Here is a 25,244-nt window from a genome sequence, read left to right as displayed (position 1 = left end):
AATTGAAATGTAAACGAGTGAAAACCATGCAAGGGTGGGTGAGTGAGCTGATACAGCTGTATTGAATGAGATCAAGAAGAAAATGGAGTAGTTCATGAAGAATCTTGAAAACAGCCAGAAATGAACTGAGCAGCAGCATTAGTGACATGGCATCATGACAACCACTCAGAGGACAGTTTGCACAGGACATCTGTACAGGATATCTCAGAGGTTTCCTGCGTTGCCACACGATCCTGCCATGCTCCCAGATTTATCTCTAGCTGTCTATCCAGTGGTTGCAGGAATAAGTCTAACTGCAAGGAAGCTCTTGTTCAGGCTACCCAGGCCCTTGGGTCCTTGCTCCAGGTACTTCCAACCCCTCTGAGCCGGAGGGTAACCCTGAGCCTTTTAGAAACAACGTGCTCCATGGGGGCCTGGTGCAGAGCGTGCCCTGTCCCCTGGGCCAGCTGGGAGCCYCGACTTGGGATTTCCATGCGACCAGTGGGGACACATCATCCACTCCYGCAGCCCCCTTAAATGAAGCCAAAGATGGCCCCATGTGCCACTGAGCAAATCTCACGCAYGAAAATTGAGGTCAGACCCATACAGAGAACATCTTGTGGCAAGGCTCGGAGCGACACTTGTGAGATCGAACTTCCAGCTCCACTATGCCTTTGCTCTAAGTCTCAAATCCCTCTCTGTGGAAGGGAAAGCATAAACCTTCCCCGCACAAATCTGAAGCCCGCAGGGCTCATCAGATCAGCCTGTCTGACCTGACACAATGCTCCCCACCAGTTTTACTTACTTACGCGCTATCCATGCTTCCATTATTTAGCCTGTGATTTCTGGCTACTCACACAAGTTAATTCTYCTCCAGCCTTCTTGTTCTTTCTGAATATTGCAAGATTAATTCAAAAAGAGAGTAAGCTGTGGCCAACTGTTTTATGACTCTTGCTATTTATYGCTAGTCTCTCATCCTTCTTCATTAATGAAGAATTAATGAAGTCATCCTGCTTCTTTCCACATGCTTAGAATTCAAAAAAATCATATACAGAATATGTTTTTAATACTTGGCATTTCTATTTGATAGATACATTTAATATTTAGAATTTGTTTCTAATGTATATTAAAACTCTCCTTTTTCCTATTTCCATCTTTAGAAATATTCCTATATTCCATCTTTGTTGAATTTCTGTCAATTTCTTTTTTCCTGTTTGTTATATATTCCTGTATGTCTCATTGAATGGAGGATTATTGAGCATTTAACTAAAATCACCCTCTTTCACAGCTGTGGTTTCTCAGTCATCTAATAAATGCTTTCTAAACAGATCCCCATTCTAATCCACATACTTTCTATTTAAATGTTTCCTTTCAGTCTGAGTCATCATGCCCATCAACTCTGGAGGCACTAAATACATACATTACTGGCTGGAACTGTCTCCATTAGTCTAAAGGAATGTAACTGGTATTTCTAAAGAAGCCACTAAATTCCAATCCAGTGACAAATTCTTGTTTACCTGAGACATAGATGTCAAAAATGCATTCACAAGTACTTTTACAAAAATATTCTGTATCACAGTATTTAGATACTCAGATTTTGTTCTCCTTGCATGAGATTGTATGAGCTCTGCAATCTGTATTGCTAAATTAAAATTTCTAACGATGCTTTTTTCTCTATCTCCTTTAGTTTTATGACAAGTCCTTAGTTTGCTGGTTTGGTCTGATAGCCTGAGACAGCTTCCCAGTAGCACTTGCTTTTGAGCTTTGCTAGTTTGCACACTGATGCACGGGCGGTGTAGCAGTGACTGGTAATCACCCCCTTGAAACAGGGAGCAAGGTGTCAACGTGGAGCACGCTCCCCACCTCTGCTCTTCCTATGGCAGCTGTGATTTTAACTTTGCAATCCCATGGCTCATCTCAAAAATACTACTTTCATCAATTCTCTTCCAATCAATGAAAATTTCTCATTTTTATTACCTGATTTCCTAGCATAAGCACACATACAATCAGAGGTTTTTTTCTGTCCTATTCTGGAACGATCTAAGAAGAACCTGTGTTAACCCATGAAGACCAGAAACAAAAGGATTCATGTCCATTATGCCCAGGCCTGGTAGCTCCCTCCAGAAGGGCTGCATCACCTCCCCAGCTCTGATCATCATGGCTCACCTGCCAGCATCCCCCATCACTGCTGGGCTCCCGCAGTGACACAGTGCAGCCCTCACAGGGTGACTGGCAGGAGGACAGCTAACATCATTTGAAGACGGGACTGCTCTCCATCAGTAGCTATGGGTGAGGCTGGTCACCCCACACCACAGCCGCAACTGGATGGTCCCCTACAGCTCCATGTCTGTAACTCCTTTAGAAGGAAGATGAGTCACAGAAAACATCTCCAAGCAGAGCAGCAGAAAAGGGACCAGCTCCCAGGTTGTGTCCAAAAAGCCTCAGCACTGAGGATAACCTCTTAGATAGGCTTGTAGGCTTGGCACACACAAGTCTTCAACAGGAGCTGCACCCACTAGCAGGAAGAGCCCAGCCTCGGGCTCACAGCTCAGCACAGTCAAGCAATGACTCCGGACAAAACAAACCAGCTGCAAATATTTGAAGAATGTGAATGCCAGGAGGGAGGAGTTATTTCTTACCAAGAGAGAAGAGGGGATGAAACTAGGGCAGGGAATAATTAAACTGAGTGAAAGGCTAAAATCTCTGCCAAGAGAAAGAACTGCTGGAGCAAAAACTCTTGCTTTGGGCATAAATAATATCACTGCTAGGAAAAAGACACTGGATGAAAATCAGTCCATAACAGGACATACTATCTTGCTCCAAAAGCAACAAGCTGAATATACTCAGTGGCTCATAGTTGCTGAAGTGGAAATAGGAGGTGCAGCAGAGAAGTGCCATAGTAAAAGAGGACTTTGGTCCAAGGAAGTGAATGCAGCCACAGGCCTTGGTAGAGTCCTGTGACCAAGTCCTGTGAAGATAAATCCAGATAAACCATAAAAGTGAGCTCAGCACTCATGTCTGCTTAGGAAATATAAAGCAGGGAGAAGGCAACATTTGCTCAAGGAGTTACCTACTGAAGAAGAGGTGATGGCTACAGCCCAGAGGAGGAGCGAGTGTGCAAACAGAACAGCCACCATAGATCATCTAAATCTAGATGTCAGTCCTTGAGACAGATGGGAAATTCAGTAGCAGCATGGTCACAAGAACATGCAATTCATGGAGAAGGACGCATTCAAGAATACAGATACTGCAACACAAGGAGATGTTGAACAGGAACAGAATGGGGTCCTTCTCCAGGGTCACTGGAATGGGACAACTGCCTGAAAAGATCTCCAAGACGTTTCTGTCAGAGACTGCTGGCTCCCCACTGTAACCTTTAAGGTCTCACTGGAGCATATATGTGGATTTGACCACACTGCAAAGCTTAGCTGCTCTGCCAGGCTCCCTTTTGGCAGAGCTGGGCTCCCCACTGCAGCAAACCAAACATACAACCTTGGGAAAAAGCAGGGACCATCACCAGACACTCACCCGTGAACAAAGGTGAAAAGCTCTGAGATAGATAGCAGTATCCAGAGTATTTCTGGGAGATCTCTCCACCTTTTGTCTCTATCAGGTACCTGCCTGTCCTCACCATAAAGGTAGTTGGGACCAGTATGCTTCTACTACAATCAGTATGAACAGAGGACAGTCCCAAYCAGCAATACAGAAGAAAGTAAAGTAATGTGATGGACTACACAGAGCTCATTTTCCAAAGTTGAAGAAAAGTGTTAAGAAAAAAAAAGGTTGTTAGTAAAAATATTAATAGAAAATTGCAATGAAAACTGGGAGTTCTTYAGAAGGATGTTTTAAATAGATAATCCAGAAAACATGATTATGCAATCAGGAAAGACAAGAATAAGGAAATACATAAATAAGTGAATGCAGAAAAACAGATAATAGACACTAGGAACTACAAAGTACATAAAAATAAGACGAGAAGAAAGAAAACAAGAAAAAAACATGGATGGCAGAACTAAGAATTCAGTTTTTGTTTTTTAAATGAGGAAGTAAAATGCTACTTTATAATACAATTTTATTTCCACCCAGAACAATAGAAAAACCTTTCAGCAACGGAATCCCGTGAGTAAGCAGAAGTAGTAAAATTCTAATAAGTTTGGCAAAAAGGCAAAAGTGTACAATAAATATTCTGTTTCTCTCTGTCTAAAGAGCAGAAATAAGACCTTGCTAACTTGCACCTCAAAAACCACGGTCAGTGGAGAGTATCTAGAATCTAAAGAGAGCATTTCTAAGCAGATTCACTAGGGACTGTACTTAAAGTTGATCCTACATAACACTTTAAAAGTAAATGCAAAATCACTGCTGTTATGCAGAGAACTGAGTATCAGCTGAATAGAATTGCAAATAAGGATGGGGCATATTAGTCACTAACTGATCCAAGACATTCTGAATAAGATGGAGTTATTCAAACAAAACAGGTTTAATGTAGATGAACACATTAATGTAATATTGGTAACAAGAAATGCAGCCATACCCAGGACTCCCAGGACTGTATTCTGGACAATAATGATTCTCCTCAGGTTGGCCAAAACTCAGCCTGAGTGCCCGGGCATTGCTATGGCAAAAAGTGCCTTTTTTTTTTTKGGGGGGGGGGGCAGAGAGAAGGTAAAAACGTGGTCCTTGGACGGGGAATGGGAATGTAGCAAGGTGCTATACAATCAAATGCTGAAACCAGGACCAGAATGCCTCATGCAGCTCTAAAGTCTGCTCTTTTAAAAGAACAAGAACTGAAAAATGGGTGAGGATCAGGAAAAATAAACATTTGAAGGTCTTGCTGTGAGTCTCYGCCATGAGCACCTTAACACTTTAATCATTACGAAGAACTGAAGATGGAAAAATTATCTGATTACCAGTTCTGGTCTGGGAAAAAAGTACTGTGAACTAAAAAAATTGGCAGAGAAAGGCTGGAGTTCAAAGCTGAACTGCAACATATTAGCATACAAAACTTTTAAGGGTGCTGGTGATTAAACAGCAGAACTATGACAGGTGACTTCTCCTTATGTTGATGTGTTAGACTGAATATCTGCTTATCTTGCTTACATCATCTCTAATTGGGCTTTCAAGCCTTAAATTATCTTAGCCCATGGAAAGGAGGAGGAACCTGGGAGAGGAGCAGCCAGAATTACAGAAGCAGCCTCCAGCACATGGAGGAAAAAACTGAAAAGACTTTTTCCTACCAGCTGGACAGAAGAGTGCCTGCTGCCAAGGGCTGTGGGAGWCTTCTGGGAAGGCTCCCAGGTGTTTGTGGGTCTTACATTAGGGCAGACAGAAGCAAAGCTACATTTGCAGAAGCAGGGTGCTCCTACCGCAGCACTGCGCTTTGGCAGGGCAGGAGAAGCAGGAACATAACAGGGAATCACATCCAGAAACAGGACACAGATAGTGATACAAACTATGCCTGCCTAGAGCCTCTCCCGCCACCCCTTCCTGCTGGCTACGAGCCCTGATTCGAGGTCTCCCTTCCAGCTGGTGGCCACTGCTCTCACCATGCGTGCCCCTGTCTTGGCACCTCGTGCAGCCGCACTGCAGCTCTGAGCCTGCCGCAGCAGGGAAAAGTCAAGCGCCTCGCTGCCCCCACCGCAACCATCAGCAAGCCCAGCGTCCCGCTCAGCACTAAGGGCACTCGCCCTGCACCGCAGTCTGTCCTCCCTTCTCTTGCAAAAGCTGGACAGGTCAGCACTTTTTCAGGCAAGCTGCAGGCAGCTGGAGCAATAGCGGAGGTGGGCGTTCGGTTTCCCCGGGCTCGGCATGGAGCCCTTTGCATARTTTCTCCAAATGCAGTTCCCACAGCCCCAAGCTGACCCAGTCTCTRCCCTGTTTCGAGTCTCTGGAGGCCTTGTGGGTTGCTTCTCTCCTCGCTCTGCTCCTAGCTCCTCCTAGCTTTGCTGCTGCCCTTTAATCATCCTGGCACAGCAAACCTTCTCCCTTCCCCTGCCCTGGAGACACAGTGGAGCAAAGTCCTACCCTACYGGGGCAGCCTGAGTGCGTAGAAATGCAGCCAGTAGAGCCTGCTTGATCAAATACCTCCAGAGAACAGACTTTACACTGTAGAAGATGACAGGCAGCCACAGCCTCCAGCCCTGCTGCTGTGCTTCACTGCTGTTTCCCTCTGTGTTTCACCTCCTTCTCAAGAGTTTGCATGCAGGTGCATGACACTGACACTGGAAGAAAGGGCACAACAGCAAACAGCTTCTCAGGCACGCGGACCTGTCCAGCAGTGAGGTTAGTTCACCCAGAACAGATCCTCTACTCCTTCTCCCTGAGCTCTAGCCACCTTTCTGCCTTTTCCTCAACTCCTACCAATATCCTTGCAGCCACGAGCAAAATCTCACTAAGTTATTGCAACCAACTCCATCACAGCCAAGGAATTAACAGGACAACTCTGCCCATGCTAAGACAGTGTGAATCCTCCAGTTTGACCTCTCTCCAGCCCCAGGATTGGATTGGGGACCTAGGGAAGGCTCAGGGATCCAGAATACAGAGTTTGCAGCTACTATAGCAAGGGCAATTCAGACCACAAAGATTGCCACAGTATTGAGGAGACAGGTGATGCAAGAGATACCATTCCCATTTGCGATAGTCTCTGTGTGGGTACCACAACGCCAGCCCTGATGTCCTGGCCTTGYGCAATTACACAAAACAGTACTGGCTCTCCAACACTTCCAAGCGCTACAGCAACCTGCCCAGTTTCCTGCTTCATGCTGCTTTTAAACAGCTGCCGTACTCGCCCACCTCTGGCAGGTAACAGTAAGGGAAATGGTTCCTATACACAGTTGACAGATGCAACTCAGCATTCATTTACAACAGGTTATAAAAGCAAAACGGGCAAGCCAGATACTCCACATGAACCTCCTCTGGGTCCTGAGATGGCAGACAAAACAGGGCCACAGGTTTTGGTAAGGAAAACACCTTGGAGGTGCTTGGGGCACAGCAGGACTAGCAAGCAAAGGACAGCAGCGAGCCTGGGGACGGTGCCCCTCAGTGCGTCCCTCCCACCCGGACCTCTGCGAAACAGGGGCAAGGAGCCTTGCAGAGCAGTTAGCTAACTGTACAGAGAGGTAACTACCATGATGCTCACTTCAGTAAGCCCCAGTTTCTTGTGAGAGCTCTGCTGTGTCAGCTGCCCGCCTGAGCAAGACGGCCAGACCCTGGGCCCCCTGCTAGAGCAGGGTGAAGAAATGCCTAAGACCACATTGCCGGCAACTCCCAAGCATTTCTCTGCATACCTTGTTTCTGCTTCCTGGTGCGAGCAAACTCTGAGTGCCTCAGGGCGCTGGGAGCCGTCCGCCTGTAGAAGCTGTTTCGTTGCAGCAAGGAGCCCCCGCCGCCTGCCTCCGCTGCCTCCTGCTCCCACACCTGGCTCCAGTCAGGACGGCCCGTGCGGACCCTTGTGCGCTCTGCTCCACGGGTCTGCRCTGCCTGCCCTGGGGCTGCTCCTTCCAGCTCCCCTCGGCCATCACATGCCACATCCTGCGTCTCCAACTCTGTGTAACAGAYGTCTGACTCTGGGCTCACACTATCATCTCCTGAGGACCAGACTGCAAATGCAGGAGCTTCACAACTTGCAGCCAGATTGCTGCGGTCCATGACATGGCTCTTGAGCTGCCTGTGCGGCCCAAAGTCTTGGTCCACATCCCTGACATCTATATAACACCTTCTGCCCTCCCTGTGTGCCCCAGGGCCTTCCTCCTCTCTAWTCCACCTTCCCCCCTCCCTATGTTCTCCATCGACTCCATCCTCTCTATACTGCCTTCCCCCCTTCCTGTACTCCCAAGAGCCTCTCTCCTCCCTATATCGCCTTTCCTCCTCCTTGTACCGTCTTTTGTCCTTGCTATAGTCCCTAGGATCTCTGTCCTCACTATATGGCCTTCTCCCCTCCCTGTATGTCCTGGGGCCTCCATCTTCTCTGTATCGCCTTCCCCCTTCCCTATACTTCCTAGGGTTCATGTCCTCTCTACGCCACCTTCCTCCCTCCCTGTACTCTCCAGACACTCTGTCCTCTCCGTACCACCCCTCTAACCCAGAACTGCAGTCCCTATATTGACTACCCTCCCTCTCATACACCCCACAATTTCCACCCTCTGTATCCTGGCTTCCRCCCTCCCAAGCACCCTCTGTTCTCCTGCAGTTCATGTACTGGATACCTCCTCTCCAGAAACCCTCCTTGCCTCCATCCATGCTCCATCGGTCCACAGAGTTGCTCTCCCCTCTCCTGTCACTAACCAAGTCTCTGTCCACTCTTCTGCAGTCTATGTGCTGCCTCTCGGCTCTAGATCCATCATTCCTGCGAATTTTGCTGTGCAGCGCGTTCACCCCACCAACATCTCCTCTCCTCACAGCACAACAGTCCTCATATTCCCWGTTGAGCAGTCGCGGCTCCTGCCTTGGATCTTCTACTCCATATTTCACCCTTGGATAAGTGCACATAGTCCTTCCAGGGTGCAGTGAAGGCGCGGACCCCCTTTGTACCTGGTCACAAAGTCCCAGCACAGCCTGACACCGCTTCTCCCCTTTGCGCCAGCGCTTGTCCCGAGGGAAACGCAGGCACCACTTCCTGAAAGCGGGGAGCGAGGGTACAATGCGCGTGCCCAGTTGCGGCGAGCCTCAGCCTCCTCCACCTGCTGCCCAAAGTAATCAGTAACCAGTTCTGGGGAGGGAGGCTGTGGGCCGGGCAGGCTTTCACTGCCCAAACCGGCTCCGCGGCTTTGCCACACAGCCTCTCCGCAGCTTTGCTGCTCAAAGGCGGGGAAAAGGAGCGCACTGGAGCATGAGGAGGCCGTGCCCCAAGACCAACAACCCCAGGGAAAGGAAAGACGCACTTGAAACCAGGGAAGCCGCAGACCAGATACTGGATACCAGAACAGCTTCTCCCGCCTTCGCATGCCTGCTGCTGGTGGCAGCAGTGAGCATGAAGATTGAACTCATCAGTCTATCACAGTTTGGAGTCTTCTCCACATCTTGCTGGAGAAGGCAAGGTCTTTGGGCAGCTAATGTTACTGGGGCACAGCCGTAATGTACTCTCTCTGCATGGCAAAGTGTCACCAAGCGGTGCCAATGGCATGAGAGTTGCCCCCTTTCCTGCTCCAGGGTGAATGACTGAGGCATCTGCTGACAGCAATGCACTTGATGGGACTACCTGGGTTACTGAGCCTAGTCACCCGCAATCACGTGCAATCACGTAATAAAAGTTACCACGAGGCTTTAGAAACATGCACTCCAGAAACTCCTCTAATCATAATCAGTTTTCCATGACAGACTCAGGTGCTCTAGTGAGAAACCAAGAGATGACCTCAATGTGCCCCAGAGAGAAAGCAGGAGAGTCCACAGATACCATCCATGTCTTAGGTTCCTGCAACATTTGTCAGGTACGCACAACCTATGCTCCCAGCTGGTAGAAGACAAGAATAAAGCCAATGGACCCTGTCACTCCAACCACAGGAGGGCAAGGAACAATTCCTGCCCTAGTCTGGTAATCAGCTAAACTCAAAATGAGTGAGCAAGACAGGTCAAAGAAGCAACCCACGGATTTTACACATATACAGCGATGAATGTGCACTTTTTTGCCTGTCCTTTAGCTCCCCAAAGGGCATGCAGAAGGGCTGGGCTCCCCCAGGACTTCTCCAGTCCTACTTTGGCTGCTGATCAAATCTTCGTAAAAGCTTTTTTTCCTTCCAGTATGCCTCCATGTCCCACTGACTGTGTCAAGGCAGACGGTCACATCTGCTGCTGGGTTCCTTAGACATGATGCAGTAATACGTCTCCAGCTGAGCCGATGCAACACTGCATTAGTGATCTCGCTCACTGCAATAAAACTGAGCTAGCAAGTCTGAGACATCTCCTACAGCCACATTTGGATTTTTGTAGAACGGGTCCGTCACTCCCAGACCCAATGGGACTTTGTTCTGGGATTCTCCTGGCAGGACAGAACTTGGGTAGGACAGATATTTGTCATAAGACCAGGTAGGCTACTTCTAAATCCTCAGGTCCCCTGAAGTGATGAAAAAACCCTTAGGACTACCAAGGGGATAACAAGACAGGTAGGATATCTCAGGACAGTGCATTAGTTCCTGAATAAAACTGCCAGTTTCTGTGACCAACAGGGCATAGGTTCAGCAGGATCTGTCCTCTGTCAGAATGCAGTGGGACAATGGCAAATGTTGCAAGAGCCATCCTATCTCTTTGGAAAATTTTCCTTGATCCAGTCTAGATTTTCTTCTTCCTAATTCAAGTTATTTCCTCTAGCCCCACATCTTCTAAGCATCTCTCTCACTGATGGGGAGGCTGTTTGTTACCCTGTTTCCCTAGTGCACTGATATCATCATTCATTCCCATGTGCTCTGCATCAGACAAATCTAAATCCTGTAGCAAAGTGCCTGGGCTATACAGTCCTGTTTAAGTAGTGGGAGGATGGAGGCAATGAAGTCAGAGTGAGTAATCTCAAGTCAGGAGTTGACATTTCACTCCACCTCCTGCGTGCAGTGCCCACATTTCCTGCATATCATGGGCTTTGCTGACAGAATCTCACTGTAAGAGCTCCTTGGAGAAGCTGGGGAAGGGATTGTGGGAGACTTATGTGGTCCCATGTTTCCACTTTGCCTACTGTATTATCAGCTATAAAATAATTAATAGCACCGATCTTTATATCACAACTTCAGGTTTCTGAGCCCATATGTGTTGATATAAACAAAGCAAATCTCTTCTCCCTGAATAATTCTTCTGGGTTGCATGAACTAATATCACAGCTTCARCTACAGACATGTTGCAATTTAAAGGTCTTTATTGCTGTTATAGGCAGCACAGTCATTTTTCCAACAGCAGCTGAAATTCTGGATTCCAAAGAATGGAAAGCGACCCAGGGACATTTTTTACTTTTTACCTACTAACCCGTCCCACTGCCAGGCCTGGTTCAATGCCCTTCTACACATACCCTCTGATTTGACTGGCAAGTCCCAAAAGCTCCATATCATCCCTGGAGCAGGAACCACCAGCAAACTTACCACCCTCCCAGGCTGGGAGCTGTCACTCCACAGTCATCAACTAAGATTTTTACTGCAGAAGAGACCACAAGCCTGGCCACTCTGAAGCCACCACTCATTTCCCTATAGCTAAGAGGGGATGAGGCAGGAAGGTTAAAACACAGCCGTTCTGCTACTATTACTTGCGATAGACAAAACACTGTGAACGGAACAGATGAGGGCTCCAGATGTACAGCAGGGCTGGAAGATGAGACTGGAAAGATGAAATGAAAAGAGGGAGTGGGGGAAGCCAGGGCTGAGGGACGCCCAGAGAATGATGCTGTACAAAACCATGAAGAGGCAAAACCACGAAGACTTGTATTGCAACAATGCTTACAAAAACAATAGAAAACAAGACTCAAAGTACAAAAGAAAGGACTGTCTCCAGTTGTGGCTGTACATGGTAGGGGTCAGTTGTCCACCTAACACACCCCAATCCCAGGCTGCTGTAGACTCACCTCTCAGCTCCTGGAGCTCTGCACTGAGGCTCTCAATGTTGGAGTCACAGAAATCAAGGTTTTCCAGGGTCTCTGCTCTCACCAGCTCATCTTGCTGCTCTTCTAGCATCAAGCTCAGCTCAGCTTGGGTCTTGCCATAGGCCTCCAGGTCTCGCTCTACCTCTCCGATCCTCATCAGCAGAATGGAGCGTGAGGAAGCTGACTCTGCCCAAGGTGCRTCCTCACGGCCTTCCTCCACATGCTGCTCCTGGCTGCTGGGCTGAAGCTGTGGAGGGGCCACGTTCCTTCGCTGACTGCTTGATGGAGGCCGTGGTGCAGGCCGAGAGGGCTTCACGGAGAATGACAGAGACCTGCCTTTGGGAACCTGGCTACCTGGCAAGTGCCCAGGGGCAGTCGCAAGGGTGCTGGGCCGAGGAGGGGGTGGCCTCAGTACCTTCCTTTTCTCTGGCTGCCTGCAGTGAGGGGCAGACTCAGGAGACCCACGAACAATGTCCTTCTCAGAGCTGTAGTCCAAGATAGAGAAGTGGCGGGAGACCTTGTCCTGCTCGGCACCAGTACTTGACAGACTCTTCTCAAACTGTGCCAGCTGCTCTGTCAGCTTGGAGTCGAGGTCTGTGCAGCCATCTCCCTGCACTGCAGGCAGGGAGCATTCCCCCCAGCTCCCAGGCCATGTATCTAGGCCCGCATGGGCACTGCCCGAGCTGGAGGAACCCAATTTGGACTTCTCCTGTTGACTGTCCACCCAACTGTCAAGGTCCTGGGCACTGCTCTGGCTCTCCTTGGCCTCTGATGCTGCCCAGCTGGTAGAAGAAATCACCTTGCTCCTGTTGCTGTCTGGAGGTGAACAGGGAGATTGTGAGGGCACTGTGGGACTGTCTCCATCATGTTCAGGCAGGGCAAGAGTTCCTGCATTTCCTGGGGAGGCTGATACGGTTCCCCCAGGCTCCAAAACATATGCTTGGCTAGACGTGCTGCTCTGCTGGGGAGGTAGCTGAGCAGAGGGGAGAAGGCCATTGATTGTGTTTGTGCAGTCAAAGGGGAGGGAGGCTGCTGTGTCTTTGGGATGTGGCCCTTGGAGTCCTGTGTCAGGAAAGGCCTGACTCTTTCCCAGATCATTCTCTAGAGGACCCTCTGTCCTCTCCACTATCTGAGACAAAACAGTGTCAGGCTCTGCGTGCAAAACTGATCCATCCTCCTTTTCCTTGCCATTTTTCCCGGGCAAAAGATCAGCTTTCGAGCAGACGCTTTCTGGGTTTTGTTGGATGGTTACTCCACAGCTGCCTCCACCCTGGGGATCGCCAGCACCTCCTTTTTCTCTGCAGGGATCAGAGGCTTCCAGTCTCACAAATCTGTGCGGAAAGATGCCGCGTTTCCCCCTCACCTCCCCCTCCAGCCATCCATCCTCCAGAATCCCTATGATCCGAATCCTGTCACCCACATCAAAATCCAGTTCCTTGGACTCCAGGGCTTGGAACTGATAGAGGGCAACACCATAGGTGCTCCCTGGCTCCTGCCCCCCATCTTCTCTGCTCTCCTCCTCCTTGGGGGGCATCTCCACTGTCCCATTGGTGGCACAAGGTCCCATGGTCTCTGGATCATCTGAAGTTCCTGCTGTTCTCAAAGGACTAAGCAGCTCCACAAAGCCCTCTGGAAAAATGCCCCTGTGGCCTCTGAGCTCCCCCTCAAACCAGCCAGGCTCTGGAATGCCAACAATGTTGATCACATCCCCTTCCCTGAAGTCCAGTTCCTCTTCCAGCTGGGCAGAGAGGTCCATCAGGGCTCGGGCTTGGCCCAATGAGTAGGCAGGCACCTCCAGGAGAGCACTCTGGGATAGCTGATGGCTCCGAATTGAAAGGCACAGCTCCCGTACACATGATGAGGGGAAAAAGCCCTTAGAACCCCAGCTGCTGCGGCCCTGGAGCCAGCTGGAGGCCAGGGAGCCTCCCAGGATCACTAGGTCTCCTGCAGGAAATGAGACACATCAGGTCAAAGACTTGCCCCCATGGTTGCTTCTCACATCTTTTTCCTGCCTCCCCACATCCTTCTTGGCTGTGAATAAAGGCTGGCACTCTGCACAGAAAGCATAGAATGGAGGTAAGGCATGAAGCATCATCAGCCTCGTACATACAGGAGGTCCCTGGTGGATGTGACATGACCCATGTCATGAAATACTAGGAAATACCCTTCTCTCTCCTTCCACGCTAGGGAAGGTGCTGTGACTAGGTCCACCATATGCTTCTGGAAGAACAAGTGGGGATTAGAGGATGCAAAGCAACAGAAAGGGAACAGAGATTACCTCTCTGCAATGACAAGCTCCCTGGCTCTTGAGATGTGAAGTCACTGGTACAAACAAACAATTTTTCTCCCTGCTTCATAGGGGGAATATCCACAGGCTCCACAAAGCTGCTAGGAAACTGCCCTAAAATGAAAAGCAGTTGTCAGCAATGAAGTTTTTCTGCAGCCCACTACCACTCCCTCCACCCTCCTCCCAGATCTTGGGATCTGTTCTTCCTGCCAAGAAGGAAGCTACTCAGGGTGCCTCAACAGCATTGTGGAAGAGGAATGGGTTTGAGACTCAGGAACTCCCGAGGTTTTTAAATGCTTATGAGCTAGAAGAGAACAAAAAGTGTTGTGTCCTTGGCTCACTCCAGGCAACCAACAGACTATGTTCATCACCGGGATTGTGCAATCAGCACACAGTTTCTGGGAACAGACCTGGTTTTCTTCACTTCATAGCTTGTTTCCCAATGCAGGGGGCAAGATCAGGACTGTGATATCCAAAAGTGCTGGACTACAGACCAGTGTCTTGTGACTGGGCACATMCACCATGGGCTTCCCACATTGTAAGACACAGCCCACACAGGGCCTCAATGCTGAATTTGGGCTGCTACACTTGGGATGGCCACATCTGCAAGTCACAGGCTCTGTCACAGCTGCGTCGCTGCTGAGATTCCAGTGTCCTTTCCTGTTTTATCACCTCTGTGCAGCTGTTGGATGTACAGCTATTCTGAGCAGGTCRCTGCCAGAAATGACAGTGCACACTTTTTGGCCATTTTATTCAGCTACCAATTTCAGTCCCCAGAGCACTGGAGTTGGCAAAGCCGGYGGGCTCTGCCAAATGCCAGTGAGCATTTGTAGTGGCAATGGCCACTACAAATATCATTCCCATCTTTTGTACATGGTGGTAAGGAGGAATGATGGAGAATGGGATAGCAGCATTTCCAGCATTCACTCACAATGTCCACTCAAGATGATGTTCAAGTTCTCCAAAGTCCTATAAAATCTGGTGAGGATTTTTTTTTTCCTCCCTGGAAATGCCATACCCTAGAAACCTAGCACTTTCATCTGGCATTAGCCAGTTTGACATCTCCTGTCATTAMCTTGCAATATGACCAACAACTCACAGGCTTCTCATCTCAGTGGCTCCCTTCACAGTTTTAACCAATTCCACTTCTTTTTCCATGTTTTAAGTTTCCTGCTCTGTATATGGAAATAARCTAATGCTGTTTGAAAGGAAGTCATGGAGCTACACTACTTATTCCTCACAGAGTGTTAAACGTTATTATTGGTAGGCTGACRCACATCCATAGCTTCCATCCAGAAGTAGTATTTTAATTTCCTACAACTTTAGCTTAGAAAATTGTGAAGAAAACTTCAAGAGCTGTTCCAAGGAAAAGCAGGAATAYAAGTGGATATTGAGTAAAATGCCATTAAAAACTATCCCGTTTGAATTCTGCATGTTTCATCTTTGAGCTTTGACACACATCTGCTTATTGCTCCTCCATAGCTGCTKCTTCTTAAGAACAAGCACCTCAACTATGTTAGGAGACAAAAATGAGGTAAAATAGCTATTGGTAATTTCTGCAGTATAATTTGTGCCCAGTGACTTCAGCAGCAGCAGGATTAGGCTCACTCAGTGCCATTTATCAGCTATGTGGAGCACAGGAAACGAGCTCTCCTCTCCACCTTTGCTCCTGTCCATCTTTGTTTTCCCCAGCAGATGGGCGCCTGACAGCCCACAGCTGTTGGAAAGCCCAGAGCAGACCGCTGCTCCAATAGCAGCCATGTCTCCACGGCTAGGGATGAAACTGCAGTCCTACCCCCATGCTGAGGAGAGAGTCAGGCGCACGCTTTGAAGTGGCCTGTTTTTCATCTCTCTGAGAGCTCATATATCCTTTCAACATTGTTATTAAGATGAAGAAGAGCTGCTTGAAAAAGGACTACAAGATCTTTTAAGTGATTCATTAAGACTGTTTTTGCTGCTTCAGAAGTTTCTAATACCCCTCCAAAAGTTTAACAGTTTTGCACTCTACTTCAGCCATCCACATACTGACGGCAGCTTGTGCAGGAAAGGTTTAAAGCAGAAAGCCGGAAGCGGGCTGAGTTAGAAGGTTCTGGAGGGGACACTGATTCTGTCGCTGCATCTCCTGCTGACTTGACCTGACAGGGTCACTTGGCACTTCCACTCTCTGTGCATCTGTTTCCTCTCTTTCCTTGCCACAGCAGGTCAGCATACAAACTAGCCAGGAAATGGGCTGGCCCACTGCAGAGGATGGAGCACCYAGTATTATGAGGATCTAATCTCCCTGAGGACTGGCATACCTCTCTCAAAACACCAACAAACAAAAGCTATCCGAATGCTCGATGCGAAGCTGGCAGGAGATCAGCGACAGGGAACCTGCAACTTCAGTCCCAGTCAAAGTCCAGTGAAAGGCTCAGGAAAATGAATTTACTCCTGCACTGCCCCCTAGAACAGTGCTGGCCAAGGGAAGGTGTGCAGACAGGGAGGCTGACGAGCTGGGCGCTAACCAGTGTGCCTCTGTGAATCCAGGTGCAAGCACTTGCAGCTCTTACCTGTGACGCCTTCCTTTTTGCCAAGGAGCCAGAACTCATCCACTACGGCCARCACCTCGATCACGTCTCCCACAAACAGGGGCAGCTCCTCAGAGACGCTGGGACAGAAGTCAAAGACCGCTCGTACCAAGGAGCCAGCCTCCATTGTGCAAGGTCCAAAGGCAGATCAGTACCTAAGATGCAACAGCAAGTCTGTTACCAACAGCACACACATGAAATTATCACATACACGCTCACAAAGAAAAACCCTTCCCAAGCATGAGATGTAGGAGCATTTTGTGGTACTGCCATCACTGAAGCCCCTCTCCAGGATTCAGATTTTATTGCCACAAGAGTCAGGGAATGTCCCCAAGTCCAACCTGCCTTCTGCAACCTCTCTGGATCTTTTTTGGGGGACATATGTTTGTGCCACCACGGAGGAAGAAGCAGCAAGAAAATCTGGAAATGATTTCCTGTCAGGAAGGAAGCAAGAGGAGGGGAGGAAGCCCAGCGTTTCCCTGACAGGCAGCCCAAGGCACGGGGCCCGAGCTGGGCGGGCAGGCAGAACCCCGCACACGCTGTCCCACCGCACACACTCCTGCAGGAGAGGTGAAGGTGTCCTGGTCCCCAGCGGCACCGCTCAGGGCACCGCTGGCTGCTGGCTCGCTGTCAGAGCCGGTGGAAACGCGCACTAAAGCGGCGTCACCCTTCTGCCCAGCACAAAGTCCTCTCAAGCAAGCTCAACCCGTCACCACCACCTGGGCTGACATTTCTTGGTACTGCTGAGCATGGCCCACCTGAGCCCCTTGCAAGTCTGGAAAAGGACACACTAACACCGGGAGGAGAAAAATATCCCTGCTAAYGAGGTGCAGCAAGCTTCCAGCGAGCGTGCCAGCGGGCAGCGGCAGCCAGGGAAACGCTTTCTGCTGACGGGACTGCTCTATTTATCACGCAGGACTCACCTCGTGGGAACAAAGCGGGCCTGCGCGCGGCAGGACTGCCTCCTCAGCAATCCCCCCCGCTCCCCACCGTGCCCCCAGCGCGGCAGCCGGCCGCAGCCACGCAGCTGCCCCCGCAGCCCACGCTGTGCTGCTCGGGGCTCAGCCCGGCTCCCCGCTTCCCCAGCGCAGGGCTGCCGGCACCCCGCCAAGGGCAACGTCTGCAGGAGACCGTGGAGAAGCTGAGACGGGCGCGAGCGTGACGCCAAGCAGGCAGGTGCAGGGAAGGCTGCTGTCGGGACTTGCCGACATCGTAAAATGGCAGCGCTAGCAGGAGGCAGCGTAACGCACCCTCACGGCAGCGCTCCTCAGGGCTGAGACGGTGAAACCCCGCAGCCTTCAGCAAACTGCTGCTTTTTGCAGAGACACGTGTGCCCCTCCCCACCTGCTGCCCCCAAGCCTTGCCCTGCAGACACCTAACAGCGACCGTGGGGCTGCACAGCTGCTCTGCCCCAGCCAGACTCCTGCCACGGCCCCTCTGCTGTCCTCTCCATCATGCCTACTGCTGTCTCCCGCCTTAGCGCCAGCACGTGAGCTCCCTGGGGCACAGGCTCCCGCTTTGTTACCAGCATTGTGCTGGCTGCGCAGACAAAGAGCCCAATATCCAGCAGCAGACTGCACTCTGCCACCAAAAGGAGATGAATGGACTAGAGTGAATCAGGAAYACAAAGAGCTGCAGTTCAGGATAGCAGGAACCTACTGAGGCAGAAAGAGCAACAGTGTTAAAAACAGGACCATGCGGAGCAGGGAAAAAGATGCATCAAAAGAACCACCAATTTAGCCAGGAAATGCTGAAGACCAAAGACTAGCCAGAGCTGCTCAAGGTGGGGTGGCTGGGGCAGGCTGGCTGCATGTTCTGAGGAGAGCAGGACAGCAGCATGAATAGGCAACAGCCCTGTGYAGGCATCTGGGGCTGCCACCACCCCGCAGACAGTCCGTGGGCTCCCTGGCACAAGACACCACTGAGCTTACTTGTCGCATTCTTAGTATGCACACTTTGCAGCTGTAGTAGACAAGCAAAAAAACCCAAACAGGTGTAATTGCTGCCTTACGGTGTAAGGGGAAGTTTCCTCCAGGGCACATGTAAAGTGAGATTTCTCGTGGTTTCCTATGTCAACAGATGCACCATCCGCACGGGCTGAGAAGTGCAAGGATTACTGCATGGGGGCTGCACATCCAAATGCTGGCTTTGCAGCGGTCATTGTGAGGCTGAGGATACTGGGACTCAGTTCCTTGCTTGTGAAAACAACACTATCACTTCCTTAATTCACCCAGAGCTCTAGGGATTCATTCATTAAAATGCTCAAGATTTTCAGAGGCAGAAGATTGAGAGGGACAGGCAGGATCACAACTGTTCTGCTATGTATCTATTAATTGCAGTTACAATAAAACACTGGCTCTAAGATGTTCATTATGAAATGTAGTGCTTGAGGGCCAGCCCATGATGCAAGAAAGCATGAAGTGATTTCTGAAACTGTCAAAAAAAAAAAAAATTCCCAAACAGCTCATGTTCCCTGTGAAGAGTGGGATCCCTCTCTGACAAAGGGGTTTCACATATAGATCAGTCGGAAGGAAAAATGGAATCTGGAAGCATCACAGACTGACAGCAGGAGGAACCTGAAAACATTCTCCATTAACGAAGTGCTTAGTGTCTCAGAGAAAACCCTAATCCAACAATTTTGTAGGAGCCACTGACTGACCACTGGAACAAAGAGGAAAGGAGTCATTACAGTCACACAGACACAGTTACAGTCACACAGACACAGAAAGGTGAGAGTCACCTCGGAGGAATGCAAGTATCAGTGAGCACAGGAGATGCTCAGAGAAGGGAACAACAGCCTGGCGTGTACAAACTCTGCTCCAATATTTCCAGAAATGTCTGATGATCCCACACTCCTGCCCTCATTCCAGAGATATCAGATGCTTCGCTTGCATATCCTTTTCTAGAAGTATAATCGCCCCAAACTGTCTCCTGCCAGCTGGACCAGAAGCAAGGTCCAAGTCAGGCTACACCTGAGCAGTCCCTTGCCAGCCAAAAGGATGAAGCACAAGCCCCTACAGCTGGGGCTACTGGGGCAACAGGTCCTAGGTCAGTCTGTCTTTTCAAAGCTCAGTGCCAGCACTTGGTAAACTCTCCTATTTCAGCAAGGGACCAGGGAAYTGCCCCGAGTACAGAACTGTTTGCTATTTTTTTCTCTCTCTCAGAGCCTAGACTGTATGCCTCTGTGTTTGAAGGCAATGAATTAGTCTTGTGGGGTTAGCTTGTTCCATAATATGATCTGAACACAAAATATTATGCTTTCCAGGATCTAGGCCTTGTTTTACTCCGTGGAGTGCTGACTGCAACATTTTCTCCAAATCCCATCTAGAGAAGGAAGCCTCCTAGCATTACCTAAACTGGAAACTTACTGAATTCAAATCTTCAGGCTTAATGGTGGACACAAACCTCATCTCCTCACCAGATCTGCCTGGTGAAAATAAACATCCAGCGACATCTCTCACACAGGCTCCAGCAGGAAGAGCAGACTGCAGGGAAAGCTGGGCTCCGCCTGCAATCCACGGTGAGTCATGCTCCTGACTATCGGCCAAGCACCATCCCCTCTCACCTCCAGGATGGGTAATCCCTCCCTGTCGGGGGGAGGGAAAGCTCGTCCACAACTGAGCAAACACTGGAACTTAACCCTGCTGGAGGTCAGGGCTGCAAACTGCAGCAGAGCTGGAGGAGGACAAAATTCCTGCCTCCGCCTAGCAGCAGAGCCACATCCAAAGAAGGCCTCACTGTGCAAGTATGAAGTTGTAGCAAAGCAGTGAACTCGCCCTGCTGAGAACACGCTGTCTCTGTCTCACTGCCTGATCCGCCACAAACTAGGTAACATGTTCCAGTCGCTCAACTGCACCCTGTCTGCTTCCTAGCTCCAAGCTTGACACAACATTATTGTGCAGCAAGGCAGAGAGTGAATTCCCARAGTATGAATCATGCTTCTCAGCCTCCTTGCATGCATGCTCAGCACACATTAGCACCACCTTTATGGAATACAGCCTATCCTATTTTGCCATTAGCTCTGAAGTATGTTTGGTCCAGTAGGGGCTGATGAAAGGAGAGATCAAAATGAAAGGACAGCTATTAACTGTTCTGAGATCTTCAGCACAGACTGGACCACATCACTACAGCCAAGAGAAGGCATTTGCACACTTACTTGCACACACAACCTCTCATATCCCTCCTYTCACTTTACAGCTGAAATTGGACAGAGTAAGATGTCTCCAACAGACTCACCAGTACCAGGGTGATGAAGTATTGTCAGCTGTTTGCTTAGAAGGCCATCATTTACGTGGAAGCAGACCTACCAAGGACTGTGATGTTAAGTCTGTGTGGTTTTTGCATATTTTTGATGGTAAGGATGAGCAAACGGAGTTCCTGTACCTTAGAAACAAGGATCGTCTTCCGTGTTTTTGCTGAAAGGCCCCATAGCAGGGATTTCAAGCGCTTAAGAGACAAGGCAGTAATGTGAAGAGACCATTATTGGTTGATTACAAAAAGTATTAAGAACTCCAGAAACAGGAGAGACCCCGAGGACTGAGAGACAGCTAATCCAATGGCATACTCGAGTTGTGGATTAGATGAACAGATAAAGAGCAATAATGGACAGATGCCACAAATTTAGCGGAAAGAGAACCAAACTTCACAGGCCGTACCACCATCTGTTCCTGCCAAATAACACTTTTTAGCTTCTCACTCAGAGGCAGTGCTATTAGAACCGCCGATGGTCAGCATTATAGCATAATTCATCAGCACAGTAGCTGAGAAATTAACATACCACCAAACAGAAAAAAATGTAGTGCAGGCATCCACATGCACACTTGGTTGACACCAGAGAGACAAGTGTATTCTTGTGTAACAGATGGCTCAGCCTCCTTAAAGACTTAGAGCCTGCCTGAGCAGTAGACCAGGGAGGAGCCAGATTCCCAGAAATGCACAAACCCAAGTTTATCCTAGAAGAAGTCAACTAAACTAACAGAGCCTGACAGTGAAGTTATCTTTTTTTCAAAACTGAAAAATACCATGCATTTCACCTATGTCTCTTCATGCCTCCTTCCACTCGTTGCAACTTAATGTCTGCTCCCTGAAAACAAAATCCACCTCCAGAAATGGAGACACCCCTCTATGCTGTTCAGTGCACTCTCCAGCCACTGGGTTTGGCCTCAACAAGAGATTTGCTGCAGCTCTCACTGTGCTCTGAGATGCAGGATCAGTATCTGATATTCAGTGTGAGGAAACCACAAGTGTCATTTGGCTTGTCATACAACTGTGTCATGAACTTACTACCTATATGCCCAAGTATTTTCCCTTCCCTTGGAGATATTCAAACCCTGCCTGGATGCAGCCTTGTCTAATGTGCTCTAGGTGACCCTGCTTGAGCAGGGGCTTTGGATTAGATGATCTCCAGAGGTCCCTTCCAACCTTACTGATTCTGTGATTCTCCGCTCCTCCTACCTTCTTGTAGTCTCCAAATCTGGACGCTCCTCCTTCCCTCACTCCTCCTTAACGCACTGCATCTGCAAGGCCTGCACAATCCCAAGACATGCTTCGCAGATGGGACACGGCCCTCCATCAGCGAGGGCATCTGATCCCCAGTTGGAGTCAGAGCAAATGCAGGGATTCAGGCTCCATAGCAAATTGTAGAGCCGACCCTACTTGTCTCAACAGAAGGGATGAGGCAGCAAGCAGGGCAGAAAGAGAGGCCTAGTGATGAGGAGGAGAGAAGTCTTGTCCAACCAAGAAAATGCTGACTGCTGTAGCCTCTTCTGTTAGGAGACACTGCTTACCACTGCAGATCTCTAAGAACTCTCCAGTGAGCTTCATACATTGAGAAATGGGAAACCTTCTCTTATATATTCCATCTCCTAACTCCATATGGTTCCCAGGAGGAAGAAAAGTAATTTCATTTCCTTTGTCTGTGACCTGACATACAAAAATCATTAAAATAAATATATTTAGATTGCAATGTCAAGCACTCTAGAACTAGGAAAACCAGGAACAAGAGCTGCTTGAGCAAGCTCTGGCCTCCAACAGCACATGTGTGACAGTTTAGGATATTTGCCACAGGAGTTCTAGCTCACATGCCAGACAAGTCATTCAAACCACTTTTTTTTTTTTTTTTTCTCTCTCTCTTTCTCCAGCTGGACACTGGCTACCACAGTGTTCTCATCTGCTCTTTAGCAGGATGCAGGACAGGGCAGGCTGGCAGTATTTGTGCTGGGAAAGTGTAGGTTGGGGAGAATGGAAGAGAAACTTGTGTTGGGCCAGACAGCAAGCAAATGAAAGTCATCTGGAAACTAGAGCACAGCATCAATTTTTAATGCAAGGCACACCACCTTGACACAACATGTGAGCAAGAGCACTGTTATGGATATTTAATCTCTGCCATTGTGGAAACAACCATGCAAAGGCTAGATCACCAGTACAGAACACAACAGTTTCACAAATTTTAACCAGGACTCTGTACCAAGAGGCTGCATGCATCATACAGACACTACAACTGAGTCCCATCTTCTCCCAGGAGGCACATGTTTGTCTCTCTTGCTGTTTTTTCCAGACAAGACAACTTAGTATGGAGAACAGACAAAATCCTAATAATAGCACCCCTTCTGATGTGTGGCACACAGGCTGGGCTCCTGTGGGTAAGCAGCAGATGATCACAAAATTAGTCATTATACTTGAATACATATGCAAAACAGGTTAGACTGGGGATACAAGGACTTTCCTCAACACTTAAGTGATTGACTTTGCACCCTGAACCACATTTTTCAATACAGCTTTTGGAAAGAAGCCCATTACAATGCTTCAGTTCCCAGAAAGGGAGTCCAGAAATCTGGAAATTACTCCAGTTTGAACTGGATGCTCTGTTCTTTACCTTCAGCCCTGTTTTGCGCTACTCTTTACCTCTACAAAACCTAAATCCTGTGGGTAGGGACTCTGTCAATATCTGGCATCATGGTTCTTTTCAGACACACTAGGAACTCCTGAAAAGGAAGCAATGAATATATTTCCTAATACAAAGGTTCTAAAAATAAAACAAAGTAAAAGCTGTGTCACTCTGAAATGGGGTCGAGCAATCACTAAAAACATGATTAGAAAAATACCTTTGCTGAAGGTTGAGGGGRAATCATCAGTTAAGGTATTGAAGTCCTAAGGTAAGCACAGTTCAGGCTGTCCCACCCAAGCACACATCATCACCATTACGAAGTCCATTCCAACAGTCACCCACTGAACCTCAGCTACACACTGAACCCTGCAGCACCACAGAGCCGCGCTGCCCWCAACAGCTAATGCATCTGACACTCCGGCAGAGCTATCAGTTTCATTCTCTTCACTCTCCAGTTCCTCCTGCCCCACTGTGAAGTTCTTAACATTTTTCTAAAATTGTTTTATGTATGTACTAGCTTTTAATGTCACTGCTAAACCTAAGCAGAAAGGCAACAGAGTGGGTGCAGCAGCTACAGCCAGGCATTGGGGAAAGTGGAAAAGGGGCATTTGAGAGCAGCTGGAAAGAGCATTGAAACTGTTGTCCTTGGCAGAGCAGAGGATTAGAAGGAGAGAACAGCAAAACAAGCCAGCTCAGAGATGTGGGCATTAACTGTGCTGTAGAGAGCCCTGAAAACAAGGACGACACATTTAAACATGATGCCCAGCACAATTCAGAGCCAGAGGAGTGAGTCAAGATGAGGGGGATGGTGATGACGTCTCATAGCGCAGTACAGAAGCTGTATTTGGCAAAGTATCTACAAAACTACAAATGCTGTATCTACAAACTGTTTCTGGCCTTTGCAGAGGTAAGTTCAGAATTATAATGGAAGCTAAGGAGAGAATGGCAGAGGCAAGGGGAGAAAAGGGCCTTTTCAGAAAAATGTGAAAGCCATGGAAACATGGTAAACCTCAAAACAGCTGTTACTTGCAATGCTTATTACACAACTTGGAGGCTTGCTAGGTACTACAGCAAAGAGGCAGAGATGTGAAAGAAGTGGAGAGAGGGGCACTTCAGACACAAGAAGTTGCAGCAGAGATGTTTGAACTCAAAGGCCAAATGGCACAAAGGACAAGACCAGCTGAGCATGTTGCAGCAGGATACTAGCACAAGAGCAGCAGCGTTTGAAGATATTGAGGATGCAGCGCATCCCTGGCGAGGCCATTTGAAGAGGCACTTCCAGTTCATCTTTGTTAGAGCCTAAGGTAGCTCTTTCCTTCATGGTGTCTGCCATGCACCAATGCAGAGGGATTTACGTTTACTGGAGTGAGAATGGTAGGAAACTTTCAGAAGTTTTTCTCCCCAGATTGGAGTAAACAAAGTGGATGCTCTCAGAAGAGCAGCTTGGAAAGGCACAACGCTGCAGCTTGGGCTTTCTGCTTTTTAGGTGCAAACATTCGCACTGCTGATCTCCAGAGCATCACTGCTGAACGCTCTTGTTGCTGGTGCCTTCAAGGTCCCAAACGCCTGCCCTGTTTCAACATGGTCAAGATTTCTCCTGAAAAAAAGCTGTTTGGAGAACACCAGTGCCACAAACTGTGGGTCTCCCCGGGGCAAGTTATCAGCCCAAGGGCCCACCACCTGCACACACACAGCTTAAGAGATCAAAATCCCCAGGCCCCTTGGCACTCCTCCGCCAACGCCCGGTGGGAATGACCCCGGCGGCTCCCGCAGAGCTCGGGCTGTCCCGGACAGCCGGTCCGGAGAGCAGAGGCGCCCGTGACCGAGTCTGAGGGACGCGATAAACCCCCAGCCACGCGCCAGGGCGGACGGACCGCGCCGCCGGCCGCCCCGCTCCCCGCGCCAGGCGCGCAGCACGCAGGGGCGGCCGGGCAGGGCGGAAAGCGCCCCGCGCGCGCTGCGTCACGCCAGCCCCAC

The 25,244-nt window shown here is 49.1% G+C and overlaps 2 protein-coding genes across 3 annotated transcripts in view; both read right to left on the bottom strand.

The window, feature by feature from the left end:
• The window catches only part of DNMBP (dynamin binding protein), a 30,316-nt gene extending 12,992 nt beyond the window's left edge, over nt 1-17,324 (bottom strand). The window contains exons 1-4 of one of the 2 annotated variants that reach the window (XM_085325742.1): nt 16,723-17,324; nt 16,364-16,536; nt 13,806-13,928; nt 11,510-13,471 (exon numbers count right to left, since the gene is read on the bottom strand). In XM_085325742.1, coding sequence (XP_085181868.1) covers nt 11,510-13,471; nt 13,806-13,928; nt 16,364-16,508 — 2,230 coding nt within the window. In that variant the 5' untranslated portion in view covers nt 16,509-16,536; nt 16,723-17,324. Of the gene's footprint in view, nt 1-11,509; nt 13,472-13,805; nt 13,929-16,363; nt 16,546-16,722 lie in introns of those variants that run through there. The other variant, XM_085325743.1, reaches the window with a different exon arrangement.
• LOC146600359 (uncharacterized) lies at nt 7,219-8,588 on the bottom strand. The gene has a single exon (XM_085325362.1). The coding sequence runs from the start codon at nt 8,461-8,463 to the stop codon at nt 7,219-7,221; it is 1,245 nt and encodes a 414-aa protein (XP_085181488.1). The 5' UTR covers nt 8,464-8,588.
• Nucleotides 17,325-25,244: the final 7,920 nt, after the last annotated feature.

Source organism: Rhea americana, unplaced genomic scaffold (assembly GCF_003343005.1).
Source record: "Rhea americana isolate MKP2758 unplaced genomic scaffold, rheAme1 scaffold_122, whole genome shotgun sequence".
NCBI classification, from domain to species: domain Eukaryota; kingdom Metazoa; phylum Chordata; class Aves; order Rheiformes; family Rheidae; genus Rhea; species Rhea americana.
The sequence above is the reverse complement of the archived record's forward strand: the minus strand, read 5'-3'. Positions and strand labels throughout refer to the sequence as shown.